This window comes from Takifugu rubripes, chromosome 21 (assembly GCF_901000725.2).
Source record: "Takifugu rubripes chromosome 21, fTakRub1.2, whole genome shotgun sequence".
In the NCBI taxonomy this organism is placed as follows: Eukaryota; Metazoa; Chordata; class Actinopteri; order Tetraodontiformes; family Tetraodontidae; genus Takifugu; species Takifugu rubripes.
In genome coordinates, this window is record NC_042305.1 from 4,344,728 (window position 1) to 4,360,887 (window position 16,160).

General features: G+C 41.4%; 1 protein-coding gene across 8 annotated transcripts in view; it reads left to right on the forward strand.

Moving 5' to 3' along the window:
- The window catches only part of ncor2 (nuclear receptor corepressor 2), a 68,671-nt gene that overhangs the window by 33,942 nt on the left and 18,569 nt on the right, over positions 1-16,160 (forward strand). For all 8 annotated transcript variants that reach the window (XM_029830073.1, XM_029830066.1, XM_029830068.1 and 5 more), the window contains exons 11-22: positions 1,499-1,592; positions 1,869-2,047; positions 2,353-2,407; positions 2,487-2,585; positions 4,331-4,470; positions 5,462-5,622; positions 6,596-6,658; positions 11,741-11,883; positions 11,957-12,095; positions 12,676-13,093; positions 14,825-14,945; positions 15,443-15,689. In XM_029830073.1, the coding sequence (XP_029685933.1) occupies positions 1,499-1,592; positions 1,869-2,047; positions 2,353-2,407; positions 2,487-2,585; positions 4,331-4,470; positions 5,462-5,622; positions 6,596-6,658; positions 11,741-11,883; positions 11,957-12,095; positions 12,676-13,093; positions 14,825-14,945; positions 15,443-15,689 (1,859 nt within the window). The remainder of the gene's footprint in view (positions 1-1,498; positions 1,593-1,868; positions 2,048-2,352; positions 2,408-2,486; positions 2,586-4,330; positions 4,471-5,461; positions 5,623-6,595; positions 6,659-11,740; positions 11,884-11,956; positions 12,096-12,675; positions 13,094-14,824; positions 14,946-15,442; positions 15,690-16,160) is intronic.

Here is a 16,160-nt window from a genome sequence, read left to right on the forward strand (position 1 = left end):
CTACCAGGATTTTGTGATCTGTAAAATGAGACAAAAGAAAATCTGCTTCATTTGAGGGTGAGGGGCGGTGGCAGCTCAGTCTGTTGAGGACTGGGCTGAGAAGCGGAGGGTTTCAGGTCAAGGCCCAGTGCATGGAAGGTGTTTTGGTAGGGAAAGGTGCCAGAAGGCCTCCAGAGCAATGCCAAGTTACCCTTGAGCAAGGTTCCGACCCCAAATGCTCACATAGGGAACTGCAATGAGCTGGCAACTCATCCAGTGGTGGACCCTGCCTTATGCAGCTGGGTGAGGCTCCACCTACAGTGACCCCAAAAAGGGAGAAAAAAAACAAACATTTGAGGGTCTTTTTGGATGGAAATGTGTTGTGCCCCAATCAGACTCTGCAATTTTTTAGTCTGTAGCTTTGTCTTTCTTGTTACAGTCACAAACACAATGCCAGGTGTGAAATTCGTTTGGTATCTTATACTGGTGTGATCACACTACAAGTGTGACATTGACCACATCACGCCTCATCACTGCATGCAATGAGCGAGGGCAAACAATTCTGACAGGCAAGACTTTACCTGTTGTGTCGTGAAGCGTCCTAGGCACCAGATCACGAATCCTTGATTATGTGGCATTACAAGTGACGTTTGACTGTGGGTCAAAATCAGGCTAAATTCATGTGGCTGATTCTGTCATAAGAGTGGAATATCACTTGCGCTCCAACCTTATTTTGTTGATTTGGATGTATGCTTTGGATTTTGGGCCGAACTTAAACCCTATTAGCTGTTCATAATTTCCTCCACCTTGACTAAGGGTGCATTTTAGCAGAGTTTCAACCTTGTTTTCATCAGATCATAAACACATTTTCTCAAGTGCTCCTGTGAGACTTCCTGGATATTGTTGCAAAATAAAGCCAGGCTTAGATATTTTGTCTTAGAAAATGCTCCTGTCTTGCCAACCTAACTCCATAGCCTAAACATAAGAATCACACTGGACAATGTTGTCAATTTTTCTTCTTTTCTAACCAGTACCTTTCAACAACGAGTCTCTGATGCTTTTGGAGGTCTCTGAAGGCTCGTGCTGGAAAATGAAATTTAGGAAATGAAGGAAAGTTCTACAAGAACAGCTGAATATTTATTTGGGTTTAATCCTGCCCTAAAAGATTCTCTAGATTTCATTTGTACTGTTTTCATTATAGTTGGAAAATGTTCTGACATAATTTCTCTTTGTTTCATTTTTCGCATCTTTTTTTTTTTTTTACATGCCGTGTAGATTTTTCTTTTGGACCAACTGTATCTGCAGGACTTTATCATGATGCCGCTGTGCTCTGTGTCTGTAAAGGTTGAGTCAGTGTTGCTATACTAAAATCTGTAAAATAAAGATTTCGTTTGTGTCTCTGGTTGATTTGGCTCATTAGATAATTACTGTCATTGCTGTAAAACAGTTTTCTTTTTAACTCTGCTCCTTTTTAGCTATTCAAGTGCAGTTTTGATGGTCTTTTGTTCTTCTTTGATAGCCGTGTTGCACAGAGAGGAGGTGGGCTGAACTCCTCTGCAGCTCGCAGTGAACATGAGGTCTCCGAGATCATTGATGGAATATCTGAGCATGAGGTAAGATTTCCTTTCAGGAAGTTCAACAGAGCCAGGCTTTCTTCCCTGGAATTGGCTTGACAAAACTTCGACCTAAAGTCTAGGTTAGAGGTCATTATTGCAACCAACAGGGTTTACATTATTAACTTAAGCAGAGCGAAAATAAAAAAAATGATGCATAGGATTTTCAGAGGTATTTGTAAATACTGTATTTTATTTTATCACTAACGTTATGTCACCTGATCCCTCCTTGATCTCCTCAAACCCACTGCGTGGCTATTGGATTCTGATGGTCAGAACACAGAGAAGCAGATGCGTCAGCTGGCCGTCATCCCTCCAATGTTGTTTGATGCTGAGCAGCAGCGCATCAAGTTCATAAACATGAACGGGCTAATGGACGACCCGATGAAGGTTTATAAAGACCGTCAGGTGATGAACATGTGGAGCGAACAGGAAAAGGATACTTTCAGAGAGAAGTAAGCAATTCATCCATTCCTTTTATGTTTGTCCAAGCAGCTGTATGGATTTCATCAAACAGAAACATGCACAAATTCTTAAGCTCTTGACTGATGTTTTGGCATTTTGGCCTTCTTGAAATATGTGAAACAGGTAAACAAACCATTCTGTTTTTAAGGAAGTGAGTTTGTAACTTTCCGATCAAAGCCACATCAATAACTTAGGTTTAAAATATATAATAAGATGTTTTCTCTTGCTTGCTTGGTTTATGTTGTTTGTTTTGTGGGTCATTTCAGTAACAGTCATTCTTTTTGTATAATTTCAGGTTCATCCAACACCCCAAGAACTTTGGCCTGATTGCTTCTTTTTTGGAGAGAAAGGTATTTAGTTTGGGTGCTTTTTTCTTTCTTTGATTTCCTCTTAAACATTTGGTCTCCAATGGACTTTTTGTTATTTCAGACGGTGGCAGAGTGTGTACTCTTTTACTACTTGACCAAAAAGAATGAAAATTATAAGAACATAGTGCGAAGGAACTACAGACGCCGAGGAAGAAGCCAGGTATTATTACAGTTCTGTACTGTAATGTACTGTCATGTCAAAAAATGCTCTTTGATTTTTAATGTGTTAACTACAAAAAAAATAAACTGTAAAGGCAGAGAAAGATTTTCTTTGCCAGAGAGTGTGCTAAAACTCAACTATTTCAACTAAAAACTTAAACCTGTGAGGGCAAGGCCAAAAATGAAATCTTTTGTTGTCGGCGATAAATAGATATTCCCCTTTGGGTGGCCAAGGGTGCCTTATTGACAGTGTTGCCTACAAAGTCATTCAGTGTGACAGTTCTCCACCATCACTGTTATTGTCTTTCACAATTAGAGACAGTGTTTACTGGAGCTGATTTGTGAGTGCACCTTTATTTTTAAAGCTTCCACTAACTGCTGAACATCAGAAAGCTTTGTGTAGCATTTACTGGTGACCTAATATAGAATCCAGGGCTCCAGAAGAAACCTCTTCTCATTATCTGAGTGGGAGCCTGCATGACTTCCTTATATTCCGTTGCTGGAGAGGAATGGAGAGTGCAGCAAAAGATAGCAGAATAACTGCGAAGCCTAATAGAGTTTATGTTTTGGTATGTGAAACGAATAATAATATTCATATAGTGATGCATTGTGGTCTATTTGGTGTGGTGTAGTGGCTAGTCTGTTAGACTGCAGGATGATGCTGAGCAGCTAATGAAGCAGAGGATTGAATCCTCATAGATTCTGGCAGAACAAATGTTTTTTTCAACTTAATTAAACAAGGAATGAGAGTGCCTTAGTAAAATTGTGCATGTGTACCCAAATGTAACTGCTGTTGCTTCTTTGTGCCACGTTTAATGTGTCTTCCTTCAGGAGAACGCAAATAATGAAGTATTTGTGTTTGAAGCTTCAAATGGATAGCCAGTTATATTTGGTCAGTCTAATGTGTTAATGCCAAATGTACTTCAGCGACATCCCCACCTCCTAATTTAACAAAAATCTCTGAACCCTTACCCTAATAGCCCAGACAGGAACTTGCTGAGGAAGTGGATTTTTGTGCTTCAAGAGATTTCGCAAAGCCTTCAGATCCTTTTATGCATAATAAGCAGTTCATGAATGACAGACGCAGGAATTGTTCTGCTTTACTTATTGCCTCTCACAGAAACTAAGCTCTTAGAAGCATCATATTAAGAAAAATGGCAGTTTTTTTAAATATTTTTTTGTTAAATGGGTTAAGGGGTTCAGAGTCTCAGCATCAACATTGGTGAAGGTTTAGAAAATATCAAAGAATTAATATAGTAAACAACAGGAAGATATTAGCCCGGTCACAGTGGTGTCTTCATGAGACCTGGGTTAAGACATGTTTATTGTTACTTAATGCTTAGGTAAAAATTGGCAATTCTTGATCCTTCTACCCTGGTAAACCATCCAGTAAAAAATGTGCCTCAACAAAAATTTGGACCAGCATGTGTTTCATAGGTGTTGATTTTGTAGCATCTGAGTCTCTCTACTGTTTCTGTTTCTATAGGCAAACTAAAATATTGTTAATATAGTTGTGGGGGAAAATTCCACGTTTAGGTTTAGTGGATCGGACGGTCAAAGTAATAGCTTGCTTTTCACTGCACACACTGTTTCTCACCATGGAAATTTTAAACATTATACATTACATTTACTCAGTTTCACATTTCTATGGATCGACCAAATTTCCTCCAAATTCCTTGGCGATTATAGCACCAAATGAAAATTTCATGATAAAACAGTTTGTTGTCTATCTTTTCCCTTTTCCAGCACGGCCAGCAGCAGCAGCAGCAGCAGCAACAGCAAGTACACCGAAACAGCCAGGAGGAGAAGGAGAAAGAGGAGAAGGAGAAGGAGGCAGAGAGGGATGAAGAAAAAAACGAAGCTGAAGAAAAGGAAGATGGAATGAAGTGAGTCACACTTCTGATTCTTTCAGTTACAAATGATTACATATATATTTATCTGAGTGCAACCAAGAAGAGAAAAGTGCAGATGTGAGTTCCCTCATTTCACAACTTTGGAATTGGTCCAAGTGGGCTTAAGTCCATCAATTATACAGTTTTTTGGGAGAGTGATTTGATTTTCTGCCCATGATAGAGTAGATCTGTAAATACAATCACTCTGTAACCCTAAAGCTCCCTGAACTCCAATCAGATATTCCACCTACAGCACTATAAAACAGCTGTTTTTAATGTTGTTTCTCTTCCTAATACCAACTATATGCCAGATGGCACATGTCAAATGGTAATCTTGTTTGTGGAAAATAAGCAGTCTTTTTGTCCCAGCTGGCAGTTTCATATGACGGAATGGCAGAAGGTTGTTGGGCAGTGGGAGCAGGAGTAAAGGAAATGATTTCAGGCATCATGCCAAAAAGTCTGAAAGGCAACAGAGGGTCTTTTGCTGCTTCAAAATTGAGAGATTACATCAGTCCACATGTATTTAAGCTCAGCTGAGACTAAATGCTGAAGCAGCTGTGCAGTTTAATCGGGTCATATTTATTGGGATCACGAAGCATTGTGTGCTACTTCTGTGTTCTGGGGGGAGGTCGGGGTTCTACAACACCCTTGCTGCCGTCCTGTCTATGACACAACTAGCTCATCTATATTTAGGGTCCAGCCGATCCCCTTCTGTGAGATTAATGGAGATTTGGGACGATGAATTTAGATGCCTATATTTGGATGTATTGTGGATAAATCTAAAAGACTTGTTTCACTTTTGTGAAAAATATTTATCATTCTGTCCACTTGGTAATTGACTTCACAAAACACATACTTAATTCAAATAGGAATATTTTATGGTTTATTTTTGTTTTTAACATTTTCCCCCAACCCTTCATTGGTTGGACTGCTCAAAAATGGGACTCTGTGCTGGTACAGTCAGCTCATTGTGGCACTTTAACAGGGATGACACTTCTGGAGAAGATGCAGAGGACAAGGAACCCACCGTGGCTTTTAAGGGTCGACGCACCGCCAACAGCCAGGGGCGCCGCAAGGGCCGCATCACCCGGTCTATGACTAGTGAAGTGGAGGAGACCACCACGCCACCGCTGAACAACGAGCTGGGTCAGTATAGACTCGTTATTTTCAGGGTGTCCCTTTGCACCGTCGGCAAAGATGAGGCTTACAGCTATATGGTCATTGCTTTGGTATATTTGAGACTCTGGAGCTAGATGAACAGTAGACATACCGTACTGGCAGTCTCCAACATTCATTGTATTCAGCATTAACAATGTGATTTGCACAAGCACTGAGGTTCTGAATGGAAAAAACCCTCAATGTATTATTAACATATATCAGACCCACAACATATTTAATGTTTTATTTGAATTTGTGCTATTTCTAATGTGCAGATCTGGTTTCAATGCTATCTTGTTGCCTCTTACCCCCCCCCCCCCCCACGCCACAAGAGTGTGCTGTTGCTCTTTGAGGCTCGTTTACTTATCACGCTCTTTACAATCTTAAATAACATCTTAAACAATTAGAACAGAAAACATGCCATTACTTTATCATATTAATGCCATCCATTATCAAAAGATCAAAAATGTGTTCAAAGACAGGAGAGTGCGTGTAAGCAGTGCCATATCCAGGGGAATCCCTTAGCGATTGGTTCTGTCAACGCCCCGTCTGTGGCTGTTTGTTCCTGTATTGGCAGCAGTGTTAGTCAGCACCCTGTGCCCTTCACCAGTCCATAAGGACAACATGTACACTTGTTTGCCAGGCTGGGTCAGGGTCAGTCTGGCTTTTTGCCTGCACAGGGAAAGAAGCCAGTTGTTATGTCTATAATCATTAACTGACTTCTCTCTTTAGATTTCCTGCTTCCTCCATCTAAAACAAACAGTCCCCTGTGACCCATGCCACAGTGCCTCACTCGCAGTCAGCCCCAGCTACCCTGCCCCCACCCTTTGAATATTTTTCTCTAATTTCTCACTCTTTCCTCTTGTCAGTCACTCCCTAACTGACTTTGTGACAACTACCCTCTGCCCCTCCCCCTGCTGCCTTCTCTGACTTGCCGACTCGCTTGCATTTTTTTTTTCAGCCAATCTAGAGATGAGCGAGAGTTCTCGGTGGACAGAAGAAGAAATGGAAACTGCTAAAAAAGGTAATGTTACCTAAACCATTTGTCTCCTTCTAAAGGTTTTGATCTTTAGGATATTGATGCCTAAAAGAAACAATGCTTGTAATTCTGTTAAAAGTATAGATCTTTGATGTGGCTCTGACTTCCTCTTCAACATATACGGCCACGTGGTGTGTGTGTGCGCATGTGCGCGCATGTGCATGCACGTGTGCTCACACCAGTCCGCCTGGAAGGGATGTGCTGCTCTTTGGAGCTAAGTCCCCATCTCTTTGGGTCAAGGCAGCCTGTCTGTTTATCAAGCAGGCTGTAAAGTCTGCTTCTTATCAGACAAATGCGACAGTCATTAACTTAGCCTGTTTATTGTCTTTGACTGAAGACTACCCAGGAGCCTATTGCTGATTCACAGAGGTCACTGACATTCAACCCATTTTCCTCACACAGCAGCCGTCTAAGTGTACAAGGATGTTTGCTGAGTGCACGCAATTGGTCCATTTGTATCTTTCTGCTTTTCTGCAGAAAGAAAAGTGCTATAGTTTTGTATGACATCCTGTAGTTGCTTGCTTTTCCACGGCAGGGTCAGATGGTCATTGCTGTGTCGGGAGCGCAGCGAATACAAGTAGCGCTGCATCACACAGACGCTGTAGGTGACCAAAATAATAAGACATTAGAAGTTGATGTATTGTTTGAAGTGACCAAAAAAAACACATGGCATAGTTACAAGTGCCAAATAGGTGGCTAGTTAAGGTGAATTGCATATTATTGTTAGCTCAATTATTGTTAGCTCATGTTGCTCTTCATTCCTCACTTTATTTTGCCATTTGAAGCTACCATTAGAAGGTATACCAGTTAGGTTTGCCCACATTGATTGTCATTGAAAAGTGTATAAGTAAAGGGTTGTTGTTGTTGTTACTATTATTATTACTTCTACTACTGCTACTACTACTATGGTGCTGTTTGCCTGTGTTTTAAAATGTATTCTGCATATATGTACTTCTGAATTAAGTACAATAGGTACAACTTATTAGGGGTTACTGATGTAATCGGCAAATAATCAGCCCAATCATATTTTTCATTCATGATTTAAGCCGTTGGCATATATTGAGAGGTTTTTCATCTGCTGAACTATTTTTAAAAATACAATTTCAAGGATAATATTTAAAAGTCCTAGTTTCTTTTTTTTTTAGTTTCATTATGAAGCATCTGGTTTGCGGCAGGATGTAGATGATGTGAATTTGTTCTGCTTATGAGTCATTAAACCTACCCTCCATAAAGGACCTTCCACAAGCAGTTATCTCTGGCCCAGAAACATTGTAAACACATTTGGTCCTGGGGAGGAATGGTGTCTCATGCCGTGTGTTTTTAGATGTGGTAGCTTGCAATTTGTGTGCAGGTTATTGTGTGAAAACTGCCACTGGCCTGGCTTCAACACACCGTGCATCGTAATCCTGGTTAATGTCTTCAGCTCCATTTTCATACAGTGGGATTAGTCGGGCTCTCCTTCCCAGTGGATTTGCACGGCATCATGGTGAGCATTACTTATGAAGGGTTTATGTAACAACAACCACCACAGAGCCCCAGCCACAGTTCCTGGGGCCAAGGAGGAGGAGCCGCTCATCCGCAGTTGCCCACACATCTGATAAGTAGGGTTGCCTGTCAAAGAACTTGTGTTTCACGTCAGACACAGTTTGGCCTCACACGATGGCATTTTCATGCTGTTGCCACCCTTCAGAATTTTGAGCACCTTCAACAAGGTCTATATTGAATAATAAGGAGAATAACAACTATAATAGAAATTGTTATTATTCCTTAGTCTTAGTGCAGGTTTCTACTCGCTATACTTTGTTTTTTCCTCTGTGCTCTCTGTTTTTGTCCTGCTTGGGATATTGTTTTGGCCCCAGAGTTGGCAAGTGCCCCTCCTGTTTCCCAACACACACAGACTCACTTTGCGTTGATCTAAACTGGAGAGAGGTCACATTCGAGATGAGAAGCAGGTCAGTCAGGAAAAATGTGAAAGCCTTTATGCTTTCTCATGGTATCAACATCAAGTCCCTCTCTCCGCCCACTTTGGCTCTCTTTCTCTCCCTCCGTCACTCTCTCTCCTCTCCCTCCCCCCTCTATTTTTGCTCTTGGACTGTCTAAGTGTGTGCTTGTGTCTGTGTGCTTGAGTATTAGCAACAGACAGAAGAGAGAGTTCCAGGGAGTGTGTGCTCACTCGTGTGTGCGCGCGTGCATGCATCGGAGTGCGTGTGGTGTGCCTGCTGGCAGGCCGAGGTAGAGGGAGGGACAGACTGACGGAGGAGGGGAGGGAAAAAACCAAGAGAGATAGAGGAGAGATCAGATGAGGGTAGAGAGGCAGAGTACAAGCACCTCCCCTTAGTCCCACTTTTTTGCGGAAATCGTCCCAGACGACTGCCATTTGGAAAGGATGAGGCAAAGAAGAAAGCAGTCTCCCTGGAGCACTGAGAGGTCGGAGTGAAAAGGAGGGAATAGGCTCAGGAGCATGTTCCGTTTTGGGTCATGTCGCCCTGACACCATCTCCTGTATCGAGCCAGTTGGCAGAAACAGCGCACAGACCGAGCTGTTTTCATCTCCTCTGCTCGGGATCAGAAGGCCTGCTTTCAAGGAGCTTCCCCTGCAGCTCTGCAAAGATCAGGCTGTCTGATGGTGTCATCCACCACCAGAGTCACAGGACAACACCAGGCATGTGACAGGCACAAACAACCTTTTTTTTTTCCTCCCTGCACCTGGTTCTCTGGGAGGAGCTAATTGGAATACAGCGTCTTGATTGGGTGTGAGACTCCGACTGCTTTAGCATCGCGGCTGTTTATTGGGTCCTTGTTTGATGTGTATTTCTCCAGACGTTGAGTCAGCGACAGCTGTTCAGGGGAATCGCGTTCATCCGTATAATGGAACGAACTGTATGTAGCTAGCTAAAGTGAACTTTGGCTTTGATTTAATGAACTGCATAGTTATTGCTTAAGGCTGTTTTTGTATTTTGTGTATGTATTAGGGTGCTACTGTGGCTTGTAAGATTAAGGTCTCCTCCTGCTCTTCCTCTTATTTGTGGCTGTCAAAGATTAATAGGTGTTGGTAATATTTCTCAGACTTGGTGTGAGCCCAGCTCCGTTCGTTGTCAGTGGGATTGGAACTTTGGTGACAGTAATAATGTAATTTATTGATTTCAGCTGAATTTGTCTACTTTAAAACTCGACAGATTGCACATTTGCATTTCATCTTAGTTATTTCCCCTGCTAGGTGGATCATTTCAATGTTCCTGCAAGTAATATCTATTCAAGCAGTTCACTTGTTTAATCTCAATAATTAGCTTTTATAATCTGGCTGGATGCTATTTTTTGAAGCCTCTGATTATGGAGCTCTTATCTTTCTGTTGACCAGCTTACTCTGGGCACAGCTGAACCCTAACTTAGTGAAGGCATCATTGTGGTCTGAAGCACAAATGGGCTTTATAGGACACGTGTGCTGTCATGATTGTCATTGTAGCATCTGCATACATAACATACATGCGTCATTGAAAAAGGAAGCTTGCCACTGAGATTTCTTCAGTTATTATCATTGGTCATGGCCGTAACAAGATAAAGAACTCCACAAACTCGTGGAGAAATTTAAGTCAAATTCTCTCAAATTTACTTTCATTTAATGCATTTTAATTTCAAGAAGTTTTTCCCAAAATCATGTGCTGTTTCGATCCATCATCCAAAATTGGAACAGTTCTGCATGTAACAACAGTTTTTAATTTTCTTTTTCCTTGAGAAAATTATGTGATGCAGCCAACGTCTTGTGCAGTATTATCAGAGTTTGATATGTTTTGATTATTGTTATTAACAGTCATGCACTCATGACGTTAAATCTGTAAACGGCTGGAGTCTTGTCTCAGAAGATGTTGGTGTTCTTCCATTTAATAACACCACCCTCTCTACAACCACAACCCTTGTAGAGGCCATCCTGTTGCCATAGCTTCAGGCTGGGACAGGAAACAAGTTGATGGTGTAAAAGCTAAGCCTCTTGCAACACACATTGTTAATTAGTTGCCTTTTGCTAACAGCAGGCTTTCAGGTTGGAACGTTAACTCTAAGCTCCCCACCTACTTCACCGACTTGTACCAGCACAGACCAGTGTTGCGCGGTGATTTGAGGATGCACCAGTGGGTGAAAAAGGCATTGTCACGTGCTTAACTGCATCAAGAAGCAGGGATTCTTGTAGATGGGCCACATCAAAGTCAGTGAGATGATTAGACCAAGTGACCTCAGTGGAGAGCTAGTGATGTCACTGGTCTAAGTGATGGCTCTACAGCTCCACCACCATGTCTCTCTGCCACAGTCTGGCAGTGAGTTCTTTGACTGCTTACTGGGAATGCGGTACAGCTGGAATTACCGTTGCTATCATTCAACATAGCAATTATGTTAACATCAATGCTGTCAGGGAATACGCTGAAATTATATTAGATATGAAAATGTTCCATCTATAAATTCTAGCGCTGTATGTTTTGGGCATGTAAAATCATTTGTGGGCTAGTGGGTTTTAAAATCTTGGATAACATGTGAATGTGTCAAAGTTGATGATGGAAGTATGTCTTTTTGGACATGTAATCGGTATTTAACAGTAAAAGATACTGTCATCAGTGAGCAACAGGAAAGTTAGACTGGAACATAAAAATGCCAAATAGTTCTGCAATCAGAGTCTATGGGCTGAAGACACCAATGCAAACAGGAATCCAATTGATGGAAGTAGAAGGTGTAGAAACATTGCAGCTTGAGATCCTCATCAGACCACATTCTTGGTCAATGATGAACATGTATAGTTGCCAAAAGAACAGGCTTTTACTGTTGCTGATGTGGCACTTGACAGAATTCCAAGTAGTTAGATCTTGATTCTTTAATTTGAAAATAAAAAAATAACAACACTGTAGGTAGTAATTCCATAATTCAGTAAAGATTAAAGTCAACATTGTTAATTGGTAAATGCAATATCATTGTGAAACTTCTTGAAGATTTATCACAGGAATTGTGAAGTTAATGAAGAATTGTGGCCACAAAGGCTCACATTTTCCTATGACCCTCATCTTCTAATCTCGTCGCTTTGTTGCAGGCCTTCTCCAGTATGGTCGGAATTGGTCCGCTATTGCCAAAATGGTGGGATCGAAAACTGTGTCACAGTGCAAGAACTTCTACTTTAACTACAAGAAGAGACAGAAATTGGATGAAATTCTGCAGCAGCATAAAATAAAATCAGTAAGTAGCATACTTATTTATCCACAGTAGGTTTTTTGTGCGGTTCTTAAACAGTAGGTTTGTGTTCCTCCAGGAGAAAGAGAGGAAGGCCCGACGTAAGGGCAAACCCATGCAGAGTGAGGAGACTAGTTCTTCTTATCCTGCAGAAGAGGAGGAAATGGAGGGCTCTGGAGCCAGTGGCAATGAAGAGGAGGCCCCTGAAGACGGAGAAGGTATCCTAGCACATTCTTTGTCAAATGATAAAAATAAAAGGAGCACAATAGATACTTTAGCTCAGTGGAAGAGATGCACATAATCTCTAAGAACTCAGTCTCCGTCTCTTTTGGGATAGAATTTTTTTCAGCTTGAAAACTCGGAGTATTTCATTTTAATATTTTCACGCGTATAAATGTCTGCATTACAATCATTCAGCCAGTTTCCCAACCCAGGGAAAAGAAAAAGACTTTATGTTCTTCACCAGTTAGACAAGAGCAAACCATTTGAAAACCAACCATTTATAAAATAACAACATCAGTATTTTGACAAATTCAACCAGGATAAAGTTCTCTGTCAGTTGCATTTAATTCTGACTGACAGGAGCTAGGAACAGCTTTCCACAGCTGCTGTTAGACTTGGGAGGGCCACAGAAAGCAGTGCCATTTGCTGCTCTTCTGTTGTTGGCACTGTTGGATTGGTTCCAACCGAGTTGGTGGCAAACAAAAAATATTTGACAGTTTTGATGCAATGCCGAATGTGAGCTGTGAAAACAGCATATTACAAACCTAATATTACTGTTGTCTTTTATCCTGTCAGGAGGAGCCAACAACAGCTCTGACACGGAGAGCTTGCCATCGCCACACTCATCCGAGGACACTAAGGGTAAAGAGGATGCATTGACCAGGTCCAAAGCTGGCTCAAACACTGGGGACAAGGACAACACTGTGGCCAGTGTAGGACACACAGGGGATGAGAAACCTACCGTCAAGGAGGAGGCAGCCATCAAGCAGGAGATAAAGACTGAGCCAGGGGAGCCCAGCAAGGAGCAGTCGACAACACCAAGTGATGTTACCGATAAAAAGCCTCCCACAGAGGAGACAGAAGAAGTCAAAAGCTCTGCCAAGAGCTCCAAAAAGGAACAGGGAACAAAAACAGGCTCCCGTGGGGACAGTGACTCAAGTGCCACTTGTAGCGCCGATGAAGTGGAAGAGACGGAAAACACGGAAAAAAGCCGGTAAGAAGTCTTTCATGCTTTAAAGGAAATACCTTTTGCTTTTAACTCATTTCAGTAAAAATGTTTGATACTATGTTAATAGTGTCACGGGGTTACAGAATTTAGGGCAATGTTTTGAGATGTCATGCTTCTCTGGACCATCACAGCACAAATTAAAAACACTCAAAGGGGGTTTGAAGTGTTATTTGTTGCCTAGCTACACTGTGCAGCAGTAAAGCCATATTTGATAATGGTACTTGCATGTTCACCGCAGGTTTCTCTCATGCTAACCACAGATTTTTCCTACTTTATGTGAAAGAGGATATCTAGGTCTCACTCTGCATCAACGCATTGTGTGTATGTGGCTATGAATGAGGTCACATAAATGGGTGTCAAATGCGTGGGAGGAGTGATTAGCCCTGTTTGCGCCGTATTACTTTTTTTCCATGACAGCAGACTACATGTACTGGCAGAGCCAAGGGAAACACGGCCTCTCCACCAAAGCAAACAAAAGCAGTGAAAGAGCGAATATGTTTGAGAACATGCCCACTCTTTTTGTTGCTTTGCATCAAAGCACGTCTGTCAGTGATTCCAACTATTTTGTGTGCTTTCAACAGATGTGTGAGACAGATAGATGGATTTTTACTCATGATTTATTCTGACAGTTTGGACAAACATTGGGCACTACATAGGAAGCAATTAACAGAACCATAAAAACCACATACAATAATTTTCAGAAAAAGATATTTTTTTCTGTAGTTATTGTGTAGATATCACATAAAGCTGTTCTTTTCATAATGCAGATTAACTAAATGGTCCATATACATGGCAAGTCTTCTAGATGACGGAGAACATGTAATATTGCCAACAGAGCCCTAGTCATTAACCATGAAATCAAACCAAATACACCAAAGGAACTTGATTTATACCTATTTATTTGTACATGTAAAAGTATATAATGGTAAATTTGCATCAGGTGAAATGGGCACCCTTCAAAAATCATGATTCTCTATATAAAGTTCTGTTATGCTGCACATCGTTTTACAATAGCTGAGATCTCTAATGTTCATCTTGAACACGCTATTTGACAGAGGAAGCACTCTTAATCACACACTTCTTGCAACATTGTAGGGGGAAAGGGCCTCTTTAAATAAACCAGAGATATACGATAAGGAGCATTTCAAGCTGATTATTAATAATGCTGCTGCTATGGATAAGTCTCCATAACGTCCTGTTCACTTTTTGAGTTGCCTTCTGGGGGGGAGTCAGGCCAAGCTAAAGTCCATCGTTGACAATGACACCTACCCACCCATTTCATGACATACTGGTCGTGCACAGGAGCACCTTTAGTCCAAGACTCGATCCCCCGAAAGGCACCACGGCGTGCCATAACAGATCATTCCTGCATGCTGAAAAGATCTCATTGTTGTATGTTCTGATTCCTTGGTACATCTGTGCAACATTTTAATCCGTATCTCACACTGTTAATATTAAAGATGACTCGCACGTGCAGTGCGTATCCTATTAGGGAACGGTGAAAACCTTGATGCCATGATGACTCTTATCTTGGGGATTTTTAAATCTTTTTAGTAGAACACGTCAGTGTACTAGCTGGACAACTTGACTACAGTCAAACAAATGACAGTATGTTTTATTCTGTGGGGATGGACGTGATACACAACTGTCTAACATCAACTTCACCAATCTAATTTTTGATAGAAGAGACTGACTCAGTTTTCTTTTTCTGTGTAGAATAACACCCCCACGACCAAGCCTGCTCAATTATACTCAGGATGGAGTCATCTCATCCCCCCTGCAGAAACCCATGGACTTGAAGCAGCTCAAGCAGAGGGCTGCGGCTATACCACCGATTGTGAGTTCTGGTTATAATGTGTTATAAAACACTGGTTTTCTAACATTTTTTAAAAATCCCCTCAAAAAATTATTTCTTTTTTTGGTACTAACAAATGAAAACTGCAGGAGTTAGAACGACTGCTTCCAGATTAACAGAAGTCATGCAGCATGGAGCTAAAGCAAGACCTGAAGTTTTGATCATTTAAAAAAAATATAATTAAATCAAAACTCTAAGTTATGATGTTGCAATGCAACCAGAGGATACAATTTTTGATTTTCAGACTCTAAATTATTTTTTTGTTATAGTTCTTTATCTTATACTTTCAAGTTCAGATGGTCTTTTTCAGTTTCCAATTTTTTTTCAGGTTCAAAACTTTTCCTCTGTTTCAGGCCGTACCTGGATCATGCTATGGCCTTTTGGTCCATAATGCAGTAACTCATTGATATAGGTTATGGTGTTTTCTTACTACTGGGTGTTATGTGATAATAATCCTTTTTCTTTTATTGCATGTGTAGATGCCTGAAGCGTCCATGCTGGCTGATCAACACAGTGGTGGAAGCAAAGCGGCACCACCCCCACATGCTCTGGCTCTGTACCAGCAGCAGATCACCATGGCTCATGGCGAGTCCTCTCAAGAGGTCAAACAGCAGCAGTCCCTCTCAGGCCAGCTGGGGAAACAGCAGCCATATCATCCCCAGGCAGACAGAGACAGGGAGAGCCCCCAAACACGCTCACGTAGCCCCTCCAGCAGCGATAAGGATGGTATGAACACCGCCAACATGACAGAGATCTGCACTTTTTGCTCATTCAGTTTCTGGTTAGGTCTAGTGGAGTAAGGGATGGTGCTCTGTAGATAAGCGCTTCACCGTTGTCCACCTAAATTTTTCCTTTCACCTTTATGTCATTCCCACTGGTCCAAGTTTATACATGATGGTGCACAGGAAATAAAATTAGTATTGTAAATGCCCAAAATATGCTAATGATTAATCAAAGTGCTAATGCAATTTTTAGCTACTCTTGTTCTAGTTTTACTGAGTTTCCTTGTTGCATACTCTAACCTTGAGAGCTTGTTCTTTAGTGCTTTGGGCAGGAAGGTATTTCTGGGACACTCATGGATGAGGGAACTGATTAATCACCTGGTTTTGCTGTTGACCCTGAAGGCAATACAGTCTAGTTTGCTGTATTTACTGTCAGCAGGTATAATGTGCCTCTCTGCTGGAAACTCCAGGCATA